This window comes from Trichomycterus rosablanca, chromosome 14, assembly GCF_030014385.1.
Source record: "Trichomycterus rosablanca isolate fTriRos1 chromosome 14, fTriRos1.hap1, whole genome shotgun sequence".
In the NCBI taxonomy this organism is placed as follows: Eukaryota; Metazoa; Chordata; class Actinopteri; order Siluriformes; family Trichomycteridae; genus Trichomycterus; species Trichomycterus rosablanca.
Genome location: NC_086001.1, coordinates 8,939,062 through 8,965,091, shown reverse-complemented (window position 1 = coordinate 8,965,091; position 26,030 = coordinate 8,939,062). Strand labels below are relative to the sequence as shown.

Sequence of the window (26,030 nt, the reverse complement as noted above, 5' to 3'; positions counted from 1 at the left end):
TTCCTTTGATGATTTGTATTGCCTGAATAGCAGGTGTGGGCGAATTGATCCAACCTGATCCTTTATATTTGCCTAAAAATGTTGCTGTCCTGGGTTTTAACGTGCACATGATGAACTAATTAACAGTAGAAATAAAAAAATTACAAAATCATTTAGTGGTTATAGCATACTGATGATACATTTACCTCATAAATCATGACACACTGCTCTCCCCTACATGAAAGTAAAAAAACTGCTTTTACAAGTAAAAGTATCTGTGATGCTGGCCCTGTATTTACTTGGTATGGACTCGGTTGCCAATTTTGCAGTATCGCACACCACTACTTTGTCTTTGTCAGTCACGTGTGCTTAGTGTCTGTGACGTCACCGATGAGCCACTGTAGATGTGTTGTTTTAGTAAGCGATGCAGTAAAAGTAGCAGCAAAGACACTTATTGTTATTTGTTTACTCTTTTTGTAGCAGTGAAAGCTGGAGAAGCAGAGGCAAAATGAGAGAAAATCATTTCGAGACGAGCTCAGCAAGGATGCAGGGGAGTGTTATTTGGATATATGGTCATCTGTTAACAGCATTGATAAGCTAAGTTGGTTGCGAGCATGTGGAACAGTGATCGTGTTGCGCTTGTGGCGGTAAATGTTTTTATTGTTCATGCTGCTTTTTGTCTGTCAAATAAAGTAGATATAAATTTGACATAACTGTACTTGATTATTGTCCTAAATTGCACACACTCTTAAAACAATGGTTCTCGAACAATGGTTCGAGACGATGGTTCATTTCCATGCTTGAAGGCATAAAGTAACCTAAAGTACGACCGCACACAAAAATGTAACTGTGTACATATTAGAAAAGCATTAAGAGTTAATCACGGTTCTTTTCCTACTGGAATTTTGAAATGGAAAAGAGATTTTCTCTGGATACCACTTAAAAAAGTTTGGCAAACTGTGAACAGATTTTTTTGTACACAATAAGGTTGAAGAAATCCATCTCAAGAATTTACCCATGTAATGCATATCTTCAGAAATTTCATGTTAATGTAACATCACATTGCTATTTTTGTAACTATGAATTAGAAACAACTGTACACCTGTTTTTTTTGTTGTGGCTATTCTGTAAACTTTTGAAATGAGATGTCATTGTTGATCTTTAATACTTTTTGCAAAATTAATACACATGAACGAGACAATGGTACCATTTTTGTAAGTCAGTAATGGTCTTTCTATGATGCTATTAAGCTTATAGCCCTGCTAGGTAAATTTAATCTACATAAAGCTAGAATTACCTCCACTAAATCTAACGTTAGAGTATTCATGGTTGATTTAAAACTGCTATATGAATCCCTGTCTAAAATCCAGGGGATTTATCAACTGAGATTAATCTAGTGTACTAGAAATAAACCAGCAAATGTCTGTACTTATTTCAAACGTGTTAAAAATTTATTAATGTCCAACTTTAATCACTTTAATCAAATCATAGCAAGTAAACTTTTATCATACTTTTTAAAAAGTCAAGAAGTATACTTACATTACATTACAATAAATACATTACCATGAAGTATACTTTCAGTTACATTCAAGTTTCATTTAATTTAATGTACTTCTCAAATATTTGTTTTTAAATAGATGTTTGGTATATTTTTGCTAATTATATTAAACAACTGCTTAAGTGTATTTTGATATTTATTTTTATTATCTGAACAAAAACCTCAGACTTAGTTGATTATAGTGATAAATGCCCTACTCATAAATCATGGCACATTGCTCTACCCTACATGGAAGTAAATAAACTGCTTTTATAAGTAAAAAGTATCGGTATCGGTAGTGGCCCTGTATTTACTAGGTATCTTTTCAATCCCAAATTTTGAAGTATCTCACCACTAGGGTTTAGCTGTTCATGGAGTTATCTGTTGCGCATGCGCAGTATTATACTGTTGGCGGGAATTGAACAAGCAAAATCAAAACAGTGGTTTTCTTTATTTTAATTTAGAAGAAACAGACGAGCTTTTGTTGATTAACAACATGGTAGGAATTGTTTTCATATTTATTGAACGCATTGGCTTTGGGCATTTTTTAAATACTGCCTTGAGTAAGCAGCGTTGCAAGTATTAAGGTTTGTTGTTGTTAGTTTGGATAGCTAGTCGGCTAAATAGATCTGGACATATTTGTACCCTGTCTGTCAGAAACCACTGTAATGTAATGTAACAAAAGAGGGAATAAGTTTATTTTAGTAGTTTATCCAAGCACGTTGTTAAACTGTAAATAAGTTTAATACGGTAGTGATGTGTCGTTGGCGAAAGAATCGGTTCTTTGAATCGAGACTTCGGGAGTCAGTTGCGCTGACGACACTTTTAAATGTCGAATTGAACATTTGTGCCTCGGAATTGTTGCTTACTGCATGATGCGAATATATTATTGATAAAAAGAATTAATAATCAGTCGGTAGATGGTAAAATGCAGAACAATCATAGGTATTGAACCAAGATTTGTTTAACAGTTTGTATGAATGACTGAAATGATTCACTTGGCTGTTAGAGATTCATGTGCTCATACAGTATCCAGTGAGGCACCAGCTGTGAGTGCAGCTCAGTTCCCGTAGTGTAGTGGTTATCACGTTCGCCTAACACGCGAAAGGTCCTCGGTTCGAAACCGGGCGGGAACAAGCATTCAATATTTCTTCCCTGCTGCTCGTTTTGTATTGATTTATATATATATATATATATACACACACACACACACACACAGTGTATAAGTAGGAATACTTATTTGTTTTATTGATCTTCTTGTTTCTCAGCCTTTGTCCCGTTTTTCACGGTGGGTAGCACTTTCGCCTCACAGCAAGAAGGTCCTTGGTTCGATCTCCAGGCGGGGCGGTCTGGGTTTGCATGTTCTCCCCGTGTTTGCGTGGGTTTCCCCCGGGTGCTCCGGTTTCCTCCCACAGTCCAAAGACATGCAAGTGAGGTGAATTGGAGATACAAAATTGTCCATGACTGTTCGATATAACCCTGAGAACTGATGAACCTTGTGTAACGAGTAATTACCGTGTGTCTCTCATGAATGTAACCAAAGAGTGTAAAACATGATGTTAAAATCCAAATAAACAAACAAACAAATCAGTTACGGGGTCGGCATTTCTGGTTTCTTCCCGTTAGGGGTCGCTGGTGGGATTTGGCACAGTTTTTACGCCGGATGCCCTTCCTGACACAACCCTCCCTATTCATCCGGGCTTGGGACCGGCACTACAATGCACTGGTTTGTGCATCCCAGCGGCTAGGTACCTATAGGACAATTCAGTGTTTCCAATTAGCCTTGTGGCATGTTTTTGGACTGTGGGAGGAAACCCACGCAGACACGGGGAGAACATGCAAACACCGCACAGAAAGGACCCGGACCGCCCCACCTGGGGATCAAACCCAGGACCTTCTTGCTGTGAGGCGACAGTGCTACCCACTAAGCCACTGTGCCGTCCATTTATTTGTTTTATTAATATTTAATATATAATATATATAATAATAATAAATGATAAGTAACATAGATTGACTACACAACACGTGACTCTTATGTAACATCTATTCTCTCTATAAATTTACATTTTCAGCATTTAGCAGATGCTTTTATCCAAGGCGACTTACAGTACTGTGACAGTCTGCAGTCTGAGCTATTGAGGGTTAAGGTCCTTGCTTAAGGGCCCAACAGAGACAACCTGGTAGTGGTGGGGCTTGAACCAGCAACCTTTTGATTACTAGTCCTGTAACTTAATCGCTAGGCTACAACTGTCTATTGGTGCGCTTATGTATAAAATATAAGTTGTAATAACTTTATAATACTGGGCCAGTACTTTTTCATTTCAGATGGTTACAGAATACATTTTTTTTTTTTGCAAGGTTGACATAAGTGTTAAATGCCCTTGTTCCCCAAATTAATGCAGATCTGTTTAACAATATTTGTTCTTACCCTTGTTGTAGCAAGCAGAAAAGCTGTGTACTAAAAGCTTAAGAATGTAATGATTGTTTTTCTTTGTTTAAAATAGAAATACTGATGGGTTTCGGATTTAAAAGTGTTAATGAGACCTTTTTTTTTTATTGCTAAATGTGATTATTTCAAACATCATTGTATAGATCTATTTTGTATTTGATTTGATTTTGAACAAAACTTACACTAACATTCCTAGGAGGTAATAGTAATAAGATTATTTCTATATATCTGTATAATAATATAATATAATCATATAAATAAACCAGAGACGTGTAAATATTTTTGCTTATATACTAAGAAATATTTATTCATTCATCTCTGCTTACTGTTTACTTGTTCTCAGTCTAAAAAGAAAGGTCTAAGTTTGGAGGAGAAAAGAACTCGCATGATGGAGATATTTTTTGAAACGGTAAGTTAGTTTAATTCTAATTTGTTGGTACATATTACACTTTTAAAAAGTACATCTAATTTGTTATTTCTCTTGAACTTTTAAATACGTATTTTCACTGACCAACCTAATTGTATTTTGTAAATATAAACACATTTGGAATTTGATGCATGCAACACACTCAAGAAATGTTTAGACAGAGGTATGTTTACCACTTATCATTTGTCCTGTACATGATCATTTTTAATGGTTTATTAACTGAGGACACTAATTGTTACCGATGTATGATTTTTTTTCTTCATTATTACCCCATTCATCCCATCCCACTTTTATACTAGAACCCTATAGAATGTTCCCCACCACCAAATGTATTTTTCTATTGCTGTGTATATTTTTAACTTGGTGTATTTTCCCAAAAAAAACCCACTTACAGCAAACTTTCATGCCACTACTTGCATGTCTTTTTTTTTTATTTTTATTATTATTTTTTTTTATTACTTCAGTTGCTTTAAATTTGCTAATTGTCTGGTCATTTCCACCAGAAAGATGTGTTTCAGCTGAAAGACATTGAAAAAATCGCACCCAAAACCAAAGGAATCAGTAAGTTTTAACACTAAAACCTTAAATACACAAACAACTTCAATAAATAATAATTGGTTGTTTTCTGTGTCCTCTGTAGCCCCCATGTCAGTGAAAGAGGTACTACAGAGCCTGGTGGATGATAACATGCTGGATTCAGAGAGAGTGGGAACATCAAATTATTTCTGGGCTTTTCCCAGTAAAGCTCTGCATGCTCGTAAACGCAGACTGGAGGACCTGAAGAAACAGGTGAGATACTCCGATTATCATCATTAATCCAAACTTTCAATGTTGTTTATGTGGAAAGCAACTATTTAGTGATCTTCCATGCATTTAACTTTTTTTCTTGTAGCATGAAGAAGGAAAACAGCGCCAAGCGTCTCTTCAGCAGTATGTTAAAAAAGCCAAAGAGGGAAGACAGGATACCGTAAGCACTGTTTTTCTTTTTCAAATACTGCAGAAATGATCAATAATCAAAGAATTGCATTTAAATGAATGCAATTAAGATCCTAAGCATATGCAAATGCCTTTTTCCATAAATTTTTATCAACCACAAAGCAGGAGAACCCTGGACAGGTTGCCAATTTATTGTGTAAAAAAAAGACATTTTAAATACAGGGTAAATACAAAATTCTAAAATTATGGACATTAATGAAGCCAAAAGGGTGGTACAACCTGCGGTAATAGTTTCACACAGATCCAGGGACACCGGTTAAGTCCTCGCCTCGCAACGTAACCTTTTATGTGAAATGTATGTTCTACTTATGTCTGTGTGGACTTGCACTGCACACTCTGATGTCCATCCAGCTTCGGAATCTGACCACTAGATGGATTGGCCACCTTAGATACTAGATAGACTTAGTGGGTAGCACTGTCGCCGTACAGCCTTCTGGGTTCGAATCCCAAGTGGAGCGGTCCGGGTCCTTTCTGTGTGGAGTTTGCATGTTCCCCCCGTGTCTGTGTGGGTTTCCTCCAGGAGCTCCGGTTCCCTCTCACAGTCCAAAGACATGCAAGTGAGGTGAATTGGAAATGCAAAATTGTTGAACTGATGAACCTTGTGTAACCAGTAACTACCTGTCCTGTCATGAATGTAACCAAAGTGCATAAAATATGACGGTAAAATCCTAATAAATAAATATATGAGTAAAGTGTGATTCCCTGCAGTAAATTCACAAAAGAAGACATATTTTTGTCTTGCACCTAGTGTTTCTAGACCTGCTCTGCCCCCTACTGTGTTAAAACAGTAATTGTAAACAAACTAATAAAATAATAGAAAACAAGTCAAATCAACATTTCACTTCTTAACTCTCAATCAGTTTGATTAATCAGTTTAATTGAACTGTGTATAGGAGGAAAGAGCGGCTCTTAATAAGGAGCTGATGACTCTGAGAAAGCAGAAGGAGACACTCAATGCTGAGCTGGAGAAATATAAGGACTGTGACCCGGAAGTGGTGAAGGGAATGCGTAAGTATACTGTTTGGAAGTTGACCGCACATCAAAATCGATCAAAATTAGAAAACAATCATTGTATATTTGCATGTGCACCATATGACCAAACTTTTGTGTACACTTTTTGTAATTTTTCTGTTCAGATGTTTCAGACACACAGTTTTCTATCGGTTGTATAAAACTGTTCTTATAAATTAAATATATGGTTTGTGGCAACATTTTGGGAAAGGCTCTTTCCTGACTTTTAGTGTGATTGTGCCCTGTACACAAAGCGATGTGCATAAAGACATGATTTGTTGTGGACAAACCTTAGTGGCATGTAAAGAACCTAAACCTCAAACCTGTAGAACATCTTTGGAATTAATTGGAATTCTATCTGTAATCAAGCCCTTCTCGTCCAACACCATTTCCTTAGCTTACAAATTCTTTATTGAGTAGATTCTGCAGTATTTAGCTAAAACAAAGACACACAAAGGATGTCAAGCACAGCAATAATGTCAGATCAACTGTCTCTGCCCCACCCCTGTAATTATGTAAATGTGCTTGTAATGTGCTTTGACCCACCTGTTTTCTTTTTTACTGACACACCCACTGTAAGAAAATATGCTGTGGGTTTGAGCCTGCACAAACGAAAAGTTTTTACTTAGGCATGTTATGCACATATTGCAGTATTGCTTTGAGTGCTTGACTGAGAAAATGTTCCAAATTCACATATTAGTGCATGTAATATTTTATTTAGTGTGGTATTCTGCAATAGATTGGCACCCTGTCCAGGGTCTTCTGGCCTTGTGCCCAGTGTTTCTTGGTGGAACTGAAAGAAGGCGTAAAAAAGGATGCACATTTTGCTCATTTCTTTTCATCGATAACCAGCAAGCTCATAGCATCCCATAAAACAAGTCTTCATACTTTATTTAATGTAAACAGCGTAACCATGAACATGGCACAAACGTAGAACAGTAAGATAAACACTGTAAGCAAAACCAGATCTAACTAAAAATGCTAATCATAATTAATTTAGTCTGTACGTTAAAATGCTATGACGAGTTCGACAAGAGTGACATTTGTGTCAGGTTGTAAGTTAAATGAAACACTAAAAAACAATAATAAAAAACAAGTATATCAAACAATAAAGTGGGGTGGTGGGAATTTTTAGAGCAACAATTGTTAATGCATGAAATCTTTTTGTTTTAACAACTGACAGAACCTTCTGTAACTGCTGATTTGACAAAAGTAAGAAAGGACTAAAGGATTTAACAGTGTGTTCAATACAAACATTGAAAATATAGATTCATTCAAAAAAAAATGTCATAGTAAATGTAATGCAAAAATGCAGTATTTATTGTCACATAATAGAAAGGCTGTTAACAAATGAAATTATTTGCTCATGTGTTTTTGTAGGCAAGGAGAATGTTACTGCTAAGGAGGCTGTGTCCAGGTGGACTGGTAAGTTCTGTTTGTCATAAAAAACTATTACTATAAACTATGGTACAAAGGCTAAATGCCTGGCAATACCCTGACAGTGTTGTATTACAATATAACATACATTTTTATGTGTGTGGAATTATGTATTCCATGCTGACTTCAAACAGAATCTCAGAAGAGCTTTTTTTTTAGGAAATTTAGCCCTGACCCTGCCATCTCTTCTCAGAATTAAGATATTATTGTATTATTTTTAAGTGCTGGCAGGTCAATTCAGACTCCTGATGATCATACGTTTCTCCAGAATATCCTTTCTACTGTTTAGGTGTTCAGGATTTTTAATGGCTCCAATGTGTCCACAATAACAACTTCAGTTTGGTCATCTGGGCTTTGAGTAAGAGGTTAGGTTTGATTTGGGCAGAAACCCATTTGTTTGTCTTCTTTGCTGACCAAGGTACTTCTCAAAAGCACCAATATTCTTAGTGTCCCACTTTTTAGTGCTTTTAAATACATAAAGATACCTAGCTGGAAACAAATAACTCTAAGAAGTTGTTTGCTAACAGCTAGTTTGTGCAGTATAAAGCTTTTTTGCTCTTTGTCACTAAGCACCCTATTAATGCATTATTTGCACCAAAACTATATTAATAATTTTTTTTCTACAGATAATGTGTTTGCCATCAAATCCTGGGCCAAGAGAAAGTTCAGCTTGGATGATTCTCGTCTGGATAAAGCCTTCGGAATCCCAGAGGAATTTGACTATCTGGACTGACCAGTGTCTGTGTTACGCACACGCACAAATATGCTGTCTGAATAAACAGATGTGGAACAAGTAAAAACAAAAATGTCGACGTAATATTGTATCTACGTAAGATCTTAGGTAAAGCAACGTAAGCTACCAGAACAGCTTTAATGCCTTGGCATTAACTCAACATGTCTCTGGAATGGTACGGGTGGGCTGAAGTGCCATTTCTCCCAAAAGTGTTTCACTAATTAGTGTTCTCTACAGCTATAATCAAAACACCAAGTTGAACACGGATCATAATAAAACGGCTTGTAAATAAAATACTGATTCTGAATTGGAAACCCCTTGCTGTTTTTCATAACAGGATTTTTATTTAATTGTACATTAAAATGTATAGCTAGGAATGAGTAAGACTACATTTTTTCGTGCCATCGCAGTTTTTTTTTCCCCCCAATTTTTTTCAATTCTTATTTATTTATTTTTTTTAATCCAAGTGAGGAAAACTGATATGGGGCACATAAGACAGCATAACTAACAAAACCACATTGGCTAACTGGTAACAAATAAATAAAACAGACTTTACAAACAGCGTCTAGCTTGATTATTATTTTTTATATAGTGCTTACCCTTAAAAAAGAAAGTAATTTTTTTCTTTCTTGGCATTGGTAAAAGCCAAACTAACGTTTAGTAAACCTGTTAAGCAAAGCACTTTGTTCCTACAAGCTTTGGAATTTAATTTCTTGCTCAGTATTGTTTTTGTTTGTATTTTTATTCATTATAAATATCTGAAAATAAATTGGTTTATGGAAACGTATCTATTCATGTTCTTTAAACTTTAGACAATTCAATCATAGTTCCACGGTTTTGCTTCAGATATCTGTTAAGTGAGCTTTAGTAAACATTATTCATTAGAAGTGGTGTCCACATATAAAAATATCGTTTTTAATATGCTAAATTATTGTTCGATTAGTGCCTTCTTAAGCACTCACAACAGACAGTACACTAATGTTTGCTGATCTTAGTCAAAGCATAAAATGGAAAACACTTAGTTAAAAGCAGTTGTAAATTAAATGGTGTTTGACATATGTGTCTGTTCATAGATGTGATACATTCTGTCTCTTGGATAGGTTTGTTAATAAAAAAGAAGTTTATTTTCATTAATATTTTATGATGTAATCTGGCAACCTGTTGAGGGGACACAAGGTTTTTTTCCCTTCAACTCCGGGACTTAATTCCACACGCCATCAACATCTAAAATAGGCTCACTGGTTTACCAGAGAACATTTGCATACAGGGTGCCATAAATAAAACAATGGACCCAATCTGATTTGAGATAAAAACAATCTGTGTAAAGGTTTGTAGCAGTGCCTTTAACAGTAGGCCAACATTTGCATGGGAGCAAAAGCAAACAAGCCACTTTTCAGCTGAACTTATTTTTCTACAGTGCAGTGAAAAGTATTTGCCTTCACCTGATTTATGCTTTTCCATTTTTACATGTCACACATGATTATATGTGATATTTCATTAATTTATTAAAGAATAAGAATCAACACTCATGTCACTTATACTGTATAAAAAGTTATTTTTCTGTATGCTTTTTGACTGGTTGTGCCATTTTAGCAGCAGCAATTGACAAGGACAGATAATTTTTGACCCACTTTTCTTTGCATTATTGTTTTGATTCAGCCACATCAGATGGTTTTTAGGCATTAACTGTCCTTTTAAGGTCCTGTCATAGCCTAATTCTGACTCGAACCCCAGTTAGATGCTATGTTAACACTTGATTTTGTATCTTTAATCCATTCAGATGATTGTCTTAATTTGCTCATAGGCGTTAGATCAAGCATTTGGAGACACTCTTATGCAAAGCGACTTGCATTGATGATCGAATATTATTTAAGCAATTGATGGTTTAGGGCCTAGGTGGCAGTGGGTATTGAACTAGCAGTTTTCTGCTTACTAGTACCTTCACCACTGAGCTACCACTTCCCAGCATGTTTTAATAATGTCATTTTAATGTGTGGCTTGGACTTTACTGTTAGTAATTATGGTAGACTATAGCCGGTTACTTTTTTTTAAATTAAAAAGTACATCTACAGTGTTTTTTTTAGAAGCAGTGTAAATCTTGCTTGATCTTGTTTGATTTCATCTTTGTTTTTGCAGCTTTAAACCGAAGACTGCTATGTGTCTTACATTGTATGTGAACTTATTTTTTATAGTTGGTTTTGAAGCACTATTATTTGTTTTTAATTTTGTCACAATAAGTTGGATCTTAGTTTAAATTTAATATTGTTTTTATTTATTTCTATTTAAAATGCTGTTTAGTGTTGCTGAGCTTATGCAACACATATCTCATTACCTTTATTATTATTATTATTATTTCTTTACACCAGTTGGTACTGAAGCCAGTTTTTCTAGTTTTCCTTTCTGTTAGTTCATTTGCTTGGAGTCGATTCTGCAGCTGTGGAGTTGATTCTTAGCTTTAAAAGCACAGAATCAGCGAACCGACTCTTTTCAAAACCGATTTCCAGCATCTGCTAGAAGCGCATTCAGAAGCCGTGCTAGCAGAGTTAGCACTATTAGCTTTGATAGCATGGCGGCGCAGAGGGAGTCCCAACACGGCGCGTCGGGAATTAATGTCCTGCTTGGAGTTTTACACATTTTAGTACCGTTTATACACAGAGGAGATGCTCAGCTTGCAGGTGCGGTGCGGTTTTATGTGCTATTTATTTTTATTATGTTCTGTTTTTTATTTGAGTGAGGACAGGGTCTGAAATGAGAGGTACTGTTGACAAGGCGCTTCAGCAACAACAACTGACTGCAAATAAACCCTTAGCAAAACATTGAGCTATTTTGGTCTTTTAAATGTTGCTTTAATGCACGTTTCTATTATGTGTTTGCACTTCATTTGTTTTATTTGTTTGTCGGGTGTTTAAAGGCTAGTGAAGCCCCTTTTTTGGCTTCATTTCCTGTGTATGGGGTGTATTGGCTGCGTCCCAACAGCATACTACCGTACTAAATAGTATGTCAAATAACTAACGCAGTGTATTTACTAATTTTATATACTATTCAGTACGTTAGTATGCATGTTGGAACCCAGACTGTGTTTTTAATATGCCCTAAGTGACCTATCGAAATAAATAGCTGCACAGTGTGTGTTTCTGCACATTTTACGGTCATTTAACAGTCATACATGAACTGTTTATTTCACTAGAAATTGCAGAAGCCCATAATTAGCCATTATAAAACAGTAAAAATGCTAATATAGTGAGTCACAGTTGAGGGAGTGTGTGTGTGTGTGTGTGTGTGTGTGTGTGTTGTCTAGTAATGGAGTGTTCGTTGAGTGTGTTGACATGTTGCATTGTTTGTTTTCATTAAAACAATCACAAAATATTGAGAAATTGACTGACACTGAGAAATGAACTGAAAGTTCTTATATTATTGTCCAAATCCATCATACCATATACAGCCCTGGGAGTTTGGCTGTTTAATATGTTGTGTGAATGTTATAATTCAGAATATATGACATTATGGACATTTACCATACCAAATACCACTTTTTTAACAAAAAAAATACCACGACCGTAAACATGCATATTTGGATACTCTTCCATATTTAACAGCCAACCTAATAGCTTGCACTTGTTTTGAATGGAAATAAATAAGATTTCAGTTTCTTAGAGTAGGGATGTCTTGACCCAGTGATAGGTAATGGTATCAGAGCCAGTGGTGAACTTCAAGCTGGATGGCATTACATTCATTTTATGTTTCATTTTTTTTAATGTAACTCACTGATATTTGTTAAACTGTAAATTTTTAATCTGCATAAATAACAGACAAACTAAACTAAACTAAAGCCTGTTATTAAATTTGATCAGTCATGTTTTGCATTACCTGCATAAAGTGGAGTCTGTTATTGTAAGGATTTGAGTATAGGATCAGTGACACTGTTGGTAAATACTGTTGGTAAAAGATTTATTGCTGGAATCAGATAGAAAGAAAAAAAATGATTAGGTCTTTTTTTATTATAAGGTACTTAAATTGCTGTAGGACCATTTTTAGACCATGTAAAATATCGTGATATATAAATGTTACAAAAATATGCAGTCTGGAAGAGCTTCATGTCCTTCTGCTGTCCCTAACCGGCTTGCATTTGCATACAAAAGTGGGCCTGAGAACTAGTAAAATGATTGTTTTGCATTTTTCTCATACGTTCATACAATATGTTCATTACAAATCGTTTAATTAGCATAACAATTTAATTGTAAAAATAAAATTTTAATAAGATGTGTGTTATCCTAGCATGATTGCACACGCCCGTTGGGGTTCAGGTCAGGTGACTTGTAAAGGAAAGTTTATGGCATTCAGCACTTCTTTATTTTCTTTGGTCTTCAAGTAGCTGTTGCAAACAAATGCAAAATAGAAGCATATTCACCAGTGTTTTTAGACTTTTGTCACTGTCTGTGTATATTTAAATGGTATTTTAGTATCTCAGTTGCGTGCCAAACAAGAATCAAAGTAAAAATGATACTAATCAGTCTTGTTTTTTGGAAATATTTGGCTTTTCACAACTAATGGAGTCTTCTGGCACTTATTCTGCCGCTTTGGATGCCACAAAAAAACAATGAACAACAAACTGCTGTAGATAGAGTGTTGGGTTCACTTCCTGTGTGAACCTGGTCTTTTTTTCCCTATTTTTGTCACTGAGATAAAACCACACTTTGGAAACATACTAGACCAGCTCTCTCAAATTGTGTTTGTTTTAATGGTCAGGAGTTATTGTGGTGACCCCTAATTCAGGAACTGCTAAAATAAAAGGTTTGAGAAATAAAACTAGATTTATTTTTTTCTGTGCTGTTGTTACTGTAAACACTGTGTCCCTGTATATTAAAAGCCTTGCTCAGGTATTTTTTTGACACAAACTTCTGCATTGCATTTTTTTCTTTTTGTTGGCTAGCACTGTCGCCTCACAGCAAGAAGGTCCTGGGTTTGATTCCCAGGTGGAGCGGTCTGTGTCCTTTTCATGTGGAGGACAGTCCAAAACATGCAAGTGAGGTAAATTGGAGATACAAAATTGTCCATGACTGTTTTAAGTAAAAAAACAAAACAAACTTGAATTGAGGAATCTTATATAAACACTTACATAAGTGTGTAAACATGGCTTTTTTATTTATTTATTAGGATTTTAATGTCAAGTCCCAATACTTTTCCTATGTGCTTTTACACCCAAGTTTTCTACTGCTTGACTTTAAACTGACTGTGTTACTAAATTAGTTAGCATAGTAGACTATTGTATTAAGTGTGCACTTAAGAGTCAAGTGCTGTTTGGAATAGTGCCTTTGTAGATCTTTGTTTACATCATGTTTCATGCTTGCACGTTTGGTTTTATTTTATGCTAATGATGGGCTAAATGTTCAAATTTAGTTTTTTTTACTACTTTATTCTTTATTAAATGAATATAATTACATTAGTTCAAAGCTGTGGTCTTTAAACCATAATGTCATTAAATGCCTTTTTAACTGTGTTAACATATTTAATGTCTGTGCGTATTACCTAAATTAGCCATCCAGAAAGGATATTATGAGTGAAGTGCTGATTAAATGTTGCATTTCTGTCTGCAAATTAACGTTTTTGTCTTTTGTTCATGTTAAAGCTTTGAGCCACAGTGTTGTAGAAGTCTGGCAAGCAGAAGATGCAGACTTCTTAATACCATCACAAGTATGTCAAACCTGCATACACACCTATTCTATATGCAAATATTGATTTTAATTTTCCCTCAGTGTTTTGCGTAGTTTTATATCAGTCAAGGTATATTCAGCGTGGTATAATTTAAATGGGTAAACATGGTCTCAAATGAATTACTGATCTGCGTGACAAATATTTTCCTCACGTTAATTTACCTGCTTATCGTAGAATGTTCTACAATGATATAACTTGAATATTCAATACACTTTTCGTTATGTTAATTTATGTTATTTTATCTTTGTGGCAACAGTTTGAGGAAGGCTGTTAGTTCATCTTAATGCCCATGGACTTGAAATAAAATATCATTCAAGCTTGTGGTTACACGCCCACATATAGTGTATATGCTCATTCCAAATTAAATGCCTGAGACATTGTCTCAAACATTGGGACGGGGCGCATTTACATGCTGACAGTACTAACAATGTTATTATGCGCACACACACACACATAAACACACACAAAAAATTTAGGCTTATCAGGGGTGGCATGGTGGCGTGGCATGTAGTGTGGACCACAATCAATAGGTTTCTGCTCATTTTTTCCATGTCTTTGCAGTTTTCTGTGTTTAATTTGTAATTCATATATGTTTGCAATTATTGATACATTCATATAATAATATACCAGTTTTTTAATATTGTAATTAGTATTCGAAAACCTTTTTCACTTTGGCTTCATCAGTGATTAAGTATAGCTTGATGGGTAAATACATACTCTTCGAATCCACTGTACATTATATAAATACACTTTATGAAGCACAGACATTGACATCATTTTTAAGTGTGGTATAATTTGTATGACCAAATGTATATGGTCACAGAGCATGTGAGCCAGTTTTCGATATAAATTTGTCTCCGGGTGCAAACCACACAGTGAACCATGGTGCCAATTTTCAAATTATGCACAGAATATTAAGAAATTCTGCACACCTGGAACGTTCCACACAGTTAAGAAATAAAGATTATGAATTATAATCATGGAAAATAAGTTTTAGTATTATTCCTCTTCAGTGTTTTGGGGGTTTTTTTGGTCTAGAGGGAGGTGGTACTTTTTTCATTAAAATAATGCTTACGGTTTTGACCGAAATGGAGCAATCTTCTGATTCTACGTTTTGTTCCCATGGAAACCATGTTTTATCACCATGTGTTCCAGAAGTATTTTTTTATTTGCTCCACACTGCTGTGTGTACAGTGTATAAATGCAGTGTGTGAGTAACTTGCTGTGTGTGTGTGTTAACCAACAGGCAGTGGAAGAGCGAAGTCCAGATAGTCTCCCACAGGAGGAAAGGTAGGGAAAGTCTTCCTCAAAATACACACCTACATATGTTTACATCAGCTTGCATCAGTCTGCAAATAGACCACAGACTTTTACATCATACACTGACTCCAGTGCTGACATGAAAGAAGATGTATGAAGAAAAAACAGCATACAAAAAGGGGCATGTATGATATGTAGAATATTTTTACTGGCACCCCTGAACGAAGCCCCCCAGGCCACAGCGGCTCCTTAGTTGAGACAGGCTGTATTAGGCATGTCCTGATATTAATCACTTATTTTTACAATATTTCTCAGTTTGATTTATACCTCTGGCTGCCATGTTTTGAAAAAACAAAACAAAAAAAACTTTCATCCTTTGGCATTGCCTACTACATAAGGGGCATCTGCAAATCTCGTTCAAATGTGCAGAAAAGATCCTGTTTCCATGTTTCTGCAGCATCTTTGATTTTTGCACCAAATACATTGCTGTTTGCTGCTTGCAATTTAATCTCTGCTGTTTGCTTAGCTTCACTAGCATCACGTGTTAGCCCATGCTTTCACTTTACATGTGATCAGATGTGTGTCCTGTTGTATTTTTATAAACACTTAAAATCAGGTATAATCGTTACGTGATTATATAGAGTAATATTCACGAGCAGATTAAATAGATGTCTCCGCATCCGATGCTGCATCCGTGGGCTTGATGGAAACGTGCACAGACCACATGTGAACAGTTTTTGTTGCTTTTACTAAGAGGAGTCATGGTAGTATGCAATATGCAAATCTTTTTGCCCTCATTTTATACATACAAGGACAACAACATAAATGCATAAGTAATATTTATTCACTTAGTTTTAGTCATCAGGTTTACCCTTACAGCTGCCACTATAACCTACTCACCTCTTCCACACACTGACAAAGTTTGGCATTGGCTGAATTAAAAATAAGTGTGTTTTTTCTCATGAAAGAAATATAATTGTTGCATATTTTCTCACTGGTTACTGTATGACCGCATTCGAGTGCAGTTATCTGGTTAAGAAATGATATTCCTGAGTTTGAATAGTAGACAATTGAATGCAGCATAACTTGTCATTCATTTTTAGAACAAATGTGCTTTTACTTTACAGTCTAGTACTGGAATAAACGTCATCGTTGTTGCCACATCTATTTGGTTCTTACCTTCAGAAAGTTACTCATGCGCTTGTTCCTCGCTACGATGTGTTTCTCACAGTTGTCACTCAATGCAGTAACACACCCCAAACAAGAAATCAACCCATATGTCAACATGTAGACACCCGACCGATCAATATCACTGCTCGGGGTTCGAACACTGGATTTCAACATTAGTGGGCTAGTGATAGCTCAGTGGTTAAGGTACTGGACTAGTAATCAGAAGATTGCTGGTTCAAGCCCCACCACCACCAAGTTGCCACTGTTCTTAACCCCTAATTGCTCAAAATCATGTTCAGACATAATTGTAAGTCGCTTTGGATAAAGGCGTCTGCTAAATGCCGAAAATGTAAATGTTAGTGATGATTCCCAAAGGGGGCTATTACTCAGCAGAAAATATCAAACATGGTGAACAGCAGTTGTTGCAGAAATCTGTTTATATTTCTTCTGTTTAAACTTCAGTGCTTTTTTCACCCTTCAAGTACTGAAGAAATTTAATTTAACAAAAAGCACATATGTAGTAAAATGGGTTTACCACACCACATGAAGTATGCTAAATTCTGCACCCATGCTGTCAGATAAGATTCTCTCAGGAGAAGTGAAATAGGGAAACTATTCTGCAGTATTTATAAGTATTCATTATACAATATTTCATTTATTATAGTGCTCATTTGGCACAGTGGTCTGTTATGCTTGCCCACCGCAAGATCCGAGTACCAGGTGGGGGCTGTATTGGAGTGTAATGCATATGATAATTTTCAGTGAAACAACTCAGAACTGTGCGATTTTGTCACAGGAGTTGTATCCATCATAGAAAGAAAAGGACAGGTGAAAAGAAAGCACAACCAAATGAGTGTAATGGAAAATCAGCAAGATCGTAGTTGTAGTTGGCTATGAGTTGAGTTTAACAGGTGCATTAAGTTCACCCAAAGGAACCTGTGAACAGAGAGGGTGTAGGTGTGGTAAGATAGAATGCTCTGATCTGCAGTAGGGTTGCAGTTTTCCCCCACTCATTTGTGAGTGCATTTATGCAGTTTGACTCAGTGTTGTGCATTCACACTGTTAAGGCCTACTTCTGCTGGGTTTGCATGTGGTTCTTGGGTGTGTGAGGGGGTTGACTAAATGAAGAAGTGAGACCAATATAATGTAGTGTCTCACTACTTTTGATTTTAGAAAGCACAAGTTTGTGAAGTGTCTTTAGTGAGTGTGTGTGCATGAGTGAACGGGAAAGGGTAGGGCTAGGCGATACAGCCAAAAATGTGTATACTTATACATACATCATTGTTTTTCTTAAAAGTGATTAGGATATTTTGCATCATGTCTCACTATAACGGTAGAAGTCTGCTAATCTTCTGCTAATTACACTAATGCTGTCATGAAAAGCTTTAAGACACCAAGTGTATCTCTATTATTTAGGATTAGCCATATTAGTTAACCATAAAATTACCTATTTGCTATCCACTTTGTTTGGAATTTGCATTTAGAATGCGGAACTAGTTCTGCTTACAGTATTTATATTAATCTTACTGTTCTACATTAGCCATGTTTGGTATGTTAAGCTGTTTTGTTAGATATAACAGCCTTGAGTTGAAACTAAGAGGTAAGAGCTAGTTGGTTTGCAATTCGTTTTCTTTCGGCTGTTCTTGTCTGGCGTTGATATTTGGTGAGTCAATTCCACATTATTGCCCATAGTTTTGACATGGGATGTCCAACATGCTCTGGGTTAGGTTATGTTGTGTACTGCGATGTGATTGAACTGTAGTTCATCCTTTTACTTGTAATATAATGTGACGTTGTGTGCTATTTCGAAGCATATTCTCAACATTATTTAGCCGTTTTTTGCTTTGCTGTGACTGCAGTGCTCTGTGCTGGCTATTATCAACTAATGAAGAGGGCAGCGATGTAGTGTGTATCACTGCTCAGAGATACACTACTGTCATGCCTTAAATGGGCATTTACACTGTATGTGAGTGGTATGCTAGCCCAGCCTGCTGTGGTAACACAGTTTCTTAGTAGGTGCAGTTTTACTTCCATGTTGATACTGTGCTATATATTGGTGGCAGTACTGTATCTACAGTGTCAGTACAGGCTTGTTGCTTAGTGATTGTCAGTACAGGCTTGTTGCTTAGTGATTATAATTCAGTAAGTCATGATGATGTGTGTATTGTGTATGTGTATTGGCTGATATTTCAATTGGTCTTCCACTATCAATGTATTTGCTCTGTGTAAGGTCATTACTCTTAATGGATTGCAAATAACATATAATAACACAACATAATAAACCATTTAGGGCCAGACTAACCAAAAGAAAAACAGTTATACTGCTAGTATTTATTTGTCTTTCTCATTTTGCTTTATTATTACTTTGTGTGTGAGTTTGTGTGACAACCTTTATACAGAAACCATAAACCAGGGTAGCCAATGCTTTCACTTTGTTCTTTCCTTACTTCCTCTGCCAAGAGTTCCTCACCCATTGCTGCTACTATCACGCCAAAGCACGCATGTGTGTTAAACCCATACATTTGTTCTGCACCCTAAAGATCATTAAGCTAATCAGTTCCAAACACATCAAGGGTGCAGCTCACTGACAAGTTTCATAGACATCTCGACACCCTTGTGCATATAGATACACTTGTGTTTAAATACTGTATTTGCTGTACCAAGACTGGTGTTGTTGATTTTAACACAGGTCCAGGTCCAATGATAACTTTCTATTTGTATATGTCAGTAAGTGGCACATTACCAAACTAACATAAAGGATCCGTATCCAATCTACAACATTGTGTTGTCTGTCTGAACAGCCACAATGAAATGCATGTTGCATCATCATATCCTAAACGGTCTTGCCCTTTTAATGTGCAACACTTGGAATAGAATACACCAGAGCTCTAGTGCACTTGGTGTTAAATAGAAAGGGATTTGCATTTCACTGGCAGACAGAATGGTATAATTAGCACCTCTTTGAAATGGCATGCATGCAGTTAAAATATTTAATTTAACACAAGTTGTATTGGAGCATTACATAGAAAAACATACATGATTATACTAGTAATAGGTAATGCATACAAGGCATATATGCAGAAGTATTTAACTCATTATTCTGCTTATGAGTTTTTCACCCATTGATGCGAATGTTGGCAAATTTCAGACTTGTTATTAGTTGATGGTAAACCAATAACTGGCAAGCTTATCGTGTTCCAGCAAAGTGAATGCTAACAAATCCAAAAGGCATTCCAACAAATCTTTATTTGTTTTTTAGTAGTTCTATTGTTCATGATTTAAGTAATAAAAAAGCATGTTAAACTGAATCAGAACAGTAAAGATTTTTTCTCATACACATGTGCAGATGTCGTAAAGCAGTTTATTTATGCAGTTTGTTCTCTGGAAATGTAAACACGTTGCTTTTAATAGACTCATGCACACGTGTCTGCTAAACAAATTCTGAGAGTGCAGCTGAATGAATGCAGTCATTCAGGGCACCAAGTCCATCAGCTGAAAACACACACTTCCCAAGGCTCTGTGGGAGTCAGTCTGTTGCTTTTTAGGAAAAGACAATCATTTCCACTCTAATCCACAGTCTTTTACTAAACTCAGATCTATTATTGTTCCAGGGTTTAGATGTGCAATCTGTCCAAACAATCTTTATAAGTCTAGTTAATTAAACTGAGGTTAGCTTGGCAAGGCCTGACTCACACATGCGTTCACCTCACTTCTGTTTATTTAAATTTGCTTTGACTATCAAATTTCTGTTGCTGTTTTTAGCTGGTTTGGGGTTGTGTTGGTTTAGAGAGGTTTTTTTTTCTGACTGCATGTTTTGTTTGAACACACAAGTGTTAAATTCACATGATGCTTTAATGATAAATAGCATTTAGATTTTCATGTACATATTTTAAATTTCATATGAAATATTTTAACCGCTGTGTACCTTTTTCAGCTACGACGTAAATAAGGGTCACCCTCAATGTGTTTGTGTGATTGGAAATAAAGGTTTGCTGGTTGATTTAATTTTTAAAGATGTTTTGGCAAACGAACGTCATTTATCTAATTTGTGCACGAAGCGGTGCAACAAAATGTTAATTAAGTTAATTCACACAATGAGATTATTGTAAACAAACAAACTGCTCCAGCAATTAAAGGGACTGAGTTAAATGCATGTGATTACATACAGTAAAGCTCTCAGTATACTTTATGGTGTTGCTATACAGTTCAGATCATAAACAGAGCTGTTTATTTTTTGTTTTTTTTACTATACAATAATTTTTGAAATGTGCCATAAATTCAAGATGGCTATTGAGAATTAACTCTAAATTCAGCAGAAGAAGAGAGAATTTGTATTCACTACTCAAATCTGGGTTTTAAAATGAAACTTGTACATTATGATAAAACTGGTTTTACCTTTTTTTTTTTTTTTAATTGGAATAGTGAGCGTTAGGATTTGTTAATACAATTTGGGCCTGGGGGTTAAGGGTTTGACTGAATCAGGTTTTTCTTCTAAATAAACACACTTCATGATGTGACACGTTTTACTACCTAATGTCCAGTAATGCATGATTTGAGGCTTTAACACTTTAAATAGTCTTTTACAGATTCACTGTGTTAGGTAGGGGTTTCGGTATGTGTTTTACTCAGCCTTGGGTTAGCCTATGGTTTACGGGATGTGAGGTCATTAAAAGGAAGCATGAACGTGACACACACCGTGTTGAGTAGTTCAAGTGGAGTTTCTTCAGAGATGAACAAAACATCATTGTGATCAAAGATGCATTAAAGCATGAAGCATTAGTCATTTATTTTCCACAATGTTCACACAATATTTTCTCTTCATTTAAAAGACTAGTGAGAGTTTAAAACATTTTACATTTACTGTACTACAAAGAACCAATTCTTTATAGATTAATGCAGCAAAGCTATTTTCCTCTTGGTCACTAAAACAAGCCTGACATCCATCCTTTCCCTGGCTTTCAGTTCAGAGCAATTCAGGGTTGTCCTCATAAAGGGGGTATTGGAAAAGGTTTTTGTGGTTAGTTAAAATAACATTCAATCCTTACTTGAAGTAAATTTGTATTTTTAAACAAAACCAGTTTTTAATGGAATCTCTAAATATTCTCATAGACCAAACACGACTGAAGCATATTTTCATTTTTACCTAATCTTTCGTCTCGTTGTGTTAAGGAACATTTTAAGTGGTGTTTTATGACTTTCCGTTTTACTGGGGTATAAATAAGATGTGAAACGGAAGCCAAATGATCTTAGTGGTCATAATAGTAAAGATTTGAGAATGCACAAATAAAAATGCATTGCCCAGGCTTCACATACACTTTGACGTACTTAACGACTGTGATACAGGCAGGAATGAAAACACCTCTCTACTGTATATGTGTGTATTTGTGTGTGTTACCCAGCTAATAGCTTTAACATAGGCAGAAATGACTTGTGTGTGTGTGTGTTGGAACCTGTTGAGGAATTTATGTTTTCATAGGCAGGCTGGTTTTGTGTGTGTGTGTGTGTGTGTGTGTGTGTGTGTGTGTGTGTGTGTGTGTTCGTTCGTGTGTGTGTGTGTGTGTGTTCGTTCGTGTGTGTGTGTGTGTGTGTGTGTTCGTGTGTGTGTGTGTGTGTGTGTGTGTGTGTGTGTGTGTATGCTAGTTTCATTTCACTGGTTAAAGCTAGTTAGCTGCTACTTCTCTTTTTGTATTTGTGTGTGCGCGTTGGTGCTCTGCTGTGTCCTCTCCTTTCTCTATCTGTACAATGTCAGGCCCACAAATAGCAGCAGAATTTAGCTGGCAAGCACCCAAACACATTTGTTAACTTCCTTAGCGCTTAGTTTCATCTACTGTTATTGGGTATATATACAGTGTATCACAAAAGTGAGTACACCCCTCAGATTTCTGCAAATATTTTATTATATCTTTTCATGGGACAACACTATAGACATGAAACTTGGATATAAGTTAGAGTAGTCAGTGTACAACTTGTATAGCAGTGTAGATTTACTGTCTTCTGAAAATAACTCAACACACAGCCATTAATGTCTAAATGGCTGGCAACATAAGTGAGTACACCTCACAGTGAACATGTCCAAATTGTGCCCAAAGTGTCAATATTTTGTGTGACCACCATTATTATCCAGCACTGCCTTAACCCTCCTGGGCATGGAATTCACCAGAGCTGCACAGGTTGCTACTGGAATCCTCTTCCACTACTCCATGATGACATCACGGAGCTGGTGGATGTTAGACACCTTGAACTCCTCCACCTTCCACTTGAGGATGCGCCACAGGTGCTCAATTGGGTTTAGTCCATCACCTTTACCTTCAGCTTCCTCAGCAAGGCAGTTGTCATCTTGGAGGTTGTGTTTGGGGTCGTTATCCTGTTGGAAAACTGCCATGAGGCCCAGTTTTCGAAGGGAGGGGATCATGCTCTGTTTCAGAATGTCACAGTACATGTTGGAATTCATGTTTCCCTCAATGAACCGCAGCTCCCCAGTGCCAGCAACACTCATGCAGCCCAAGACCATGATGCTACCACCACCATGCTTGACTGTAGGCAAGATACAGTTGTCTTGGTACTTCTCACCAGGGCGCCGCCACACATGCTGGACACCATCTGAGCCAAACAAGTTTATCTTGGTCTCGTCAGACCACAGGGCATTCCAGTAATCCATGTTCTTGGACTGCTTGTCTTCAGCAAACTGTTTGCGGGCTTTCTTGTGCGTCAGCTTCCTTCTGGGATGACGACCATGCAGACCGAGTTGATGCAGTGTGCGGCGTATGGTCTGAGCACTGACAGGCTGACCTCCCACGTCTTCAACCTCTGCAGCAATGCTGGCAGCACTCATGTGTCTATTTTTTAAAGCCAACCTCTGGATATGACGCCGAACACGTGGACTCAACTTCTTTGGTCGACCCTGGCGAAGCCTGTTCCGAGTGGAACCTGTCCTGGAAAACCGCTGTATGACCTTGGCCACCATGCTGTAGCTCAGTTTCAGGGTGTTAGCAATCTTCTTATAGCCCAGGCCATCTTTGTGGAGAGCAACAATTCTATTTCTCACATCCTCAGAGAGTTCTTTGCCATGAGGTGCCATGTGGAATATCCAGTGGCCAGTATGAGAGAATTGTACCCAAAACACCAAATTTAACAGCCCTGCTCCCCATTTACACCTGGGACCTTGACACATGACACCAGGGAGGGACAACGACACATTTGGGCACAATTTGGACATGTTCACTGTGGGGTGTACTCACTTATGTTGCCAGCTATTTAGACATTAATGGCTGTGTGTTGAGTTATTTTCAGAAGACAGTAAATCTACACTGCTATACAAGCTGTACACTGACTACTCTAAGTTATATCCAAGTTACATGTCTATAGTGTTGTCCCATGAAAAGATATAATGAAATATTTGCAGAAATGTGAGGGGTGTACTCACTTTTGTGATACACTGTATATATACAGTGTATCACAAAAGTGAGTACACCCCTCACATTTCTGCAGATATTTAAGTATATCTTTTCATGGGACAACACTGACAAAATGACACTTTGACACAATGAAAAGTAGTCTGTGTGCAGCTTATATAACAGTGTAAATTTATTCTTCCCTCAAAATTAGTCAATATACAGCCATTAATGTCTAAACCACCGGCAACAAAAGTGAGTACACCCCTAAGAGACTACACCCCTAAATGTCCAAATTGAGCACTGCTTGTCATTTTCCCTCCAAAATGTCATGTGATTTGTTAGTGTTACTAGGTCTCAGGTGTGCATAGGGAGCAGGTGTGTTCAATTTAGTAGTACAGCTCTCACACTCTCTCATACTGGTCACTGAAAGTTCCAACATGGCACCTCATCGCAAAGAACTCTCTGAGGATCTTAAAAGACGAATTGTTGCGCTACATGAAGATGGCCAAGGCTACAAGAAGATTGCCAACACCCTGAAACTGAGCTGCAGCACAGTGGCCAAGATCATCCAGCGTTTTAAAAGAGCAGGGTCCACTCAGAACAGACCTCGCGTTGGTCGTCCAAAGAAGCTGAGTGCACGTGCTCAGCGTCACATCCAACTGCTGTCTTTGAAAGATAGGCGCAGGAGTGCTGTCAGCATTGCTGCAGAGATTGAAAAGGTGGGGGGTCAGCCTGTCAGTGCTCAGACCATACGCCGCACACTACATCAAATTGGTCTGCATGGCTGTCACCCCAGAAGGAAGCCTCTTCTGAAGTCTCTACACAAGAAAGCCCGCAAACAGTTTGCTGAAGACATGTCAACAAAGGACATGGATTACTGGAACCATGTCCTATGGTCTGATGAGACCAATATTAATTTGTTTGGTTCAGATGGTCTCAAGCATGTGTGGCGGCAATCAGGTGAGGAGTACAAAGATAAGTGTGTCATGCCTACAGTCAAGCATGGTGGTGGGAATGCCATGGTCTGGGGCTGCATGAGTGCATCAGGTGTTGGGGAGTTACATTTCATTGAGGGACACATGAACTCCAATATGTACTGTGAAATACTGAAGCAGAGCATGATCCCCTCCCTCCAGAAACTGGGTCGCAGGGCAGTGTTCCAGCATGATAATGACCCCAAACACACCTCTAAGATGACCACTGCTTTATTGAAGAGGCTGAGGGTAAAGGTGATGGACTGGCCAAGCATGTCTCCAGACCTAAACCCAATAGAACATCTTTGGGGCATCCTCAAGCGGAAGGTGGAGGAGCGCAAAGTCTCGAATATCCGCCAGCTCCGTGATGTCGTCATGGAGGAGTGGAAAAGCATTCCAGTGGCAACCTGTGAAGCTCTGGTAAACTCCATGCCCAGGAGAGTTAAGGCAGTTCTGGGAAATAATGGTGGCCACACAAAATATTGACACTTCAGGAACTTTCACTAAGGGGTGTACTGACTTTTGTTGCCGGTGGTTTAGACATTAATGGCTGTATATTGACTTATTTTGAGGGAAGAATAAATTTACACTGTTATATAAGCTGCACACAGACTACTTTTCATTGTGTCAAAGTGTCATTTTGTCAGTGTTGTCCCATGAAAAGATATACTTAAATATCTGCAGAAATGTGAGGGGTGTACTCACTTTTGTGATACACTGTATATATATATATTTTTTTTTTTTTCTTCTTTTTTTTTTTTTTAAAGGAAAAACAGACCAACACTACCCCCTTTGCTTTCAGAACAGCCCCTGTTCTATGTGGGATTTATTGCATAATATTGTAACATTAAAAAGTTGTGTGAGGACTAGGTAGGTGGCTTGGTTCATTAGCTTTTGCAGAGTAAATGTGCTGATCTTACTTTATCAGGTCTTACAAAGTAAATGATTTAC

At 37.0% G+C, this 26,030-nt stretch overlaps 2 protein-coding genes across 2 annotated transcripts in view; both read left to right on the top strand.

The window, feature by feature from the left end:
* Positions 1-1,930: 1,930 nt before the first annotated feature.
* Positions 1,931-9,128, top strand: mnd1 (meiotic nuclear divisions 1 homolog (S. cerevisiae)). The gene is made up of 8 exons (XM_063008926.1): positions 1,931-2,015; positions 4,309-4,374; positions 4,896-4,953; positions 5,033-5,181; positions 5,285-5,359; positions 6,282-6,396; positions 7,780-7,824; positions 8,463-9,128. The coding sequence occupies exons 1-8, from the start codon at positions 2,013-2,015 to the stop codon at positions 8,567-8,569; spliced, it is 618 nt and encodes a 205-aa protein (XP_062864996.1). The 5' UTR covers positions 1,931-2,012; the 3' UTR covers positions 8,570-9,128.
* A 2,007-nt stretch (positions 9,129-11,135) lies between these two features.
* tmem131l (transmembrane 131 like) overlaps positions 11,136-26,030 on the top strand; it is a 49,774-nt gene continuing 34,879 nt past the window's right edge. The window contains exons 1-3 of the mRNA XM_063009196.1: positions 11,136-11,244; positions 14,196-14,260; positions 15,528-15,571. Of these exons, the coding sequence (XP_062865266.1) occupies positions 11,136-11,244; positions 14,196-14,260; positions 15,528-15,571 (218 nt within the window). The remainder of the gene's footprint in view (positions 11,245-14,195; positions 14,261-15,527; positions 15,572-26,030) is intronic.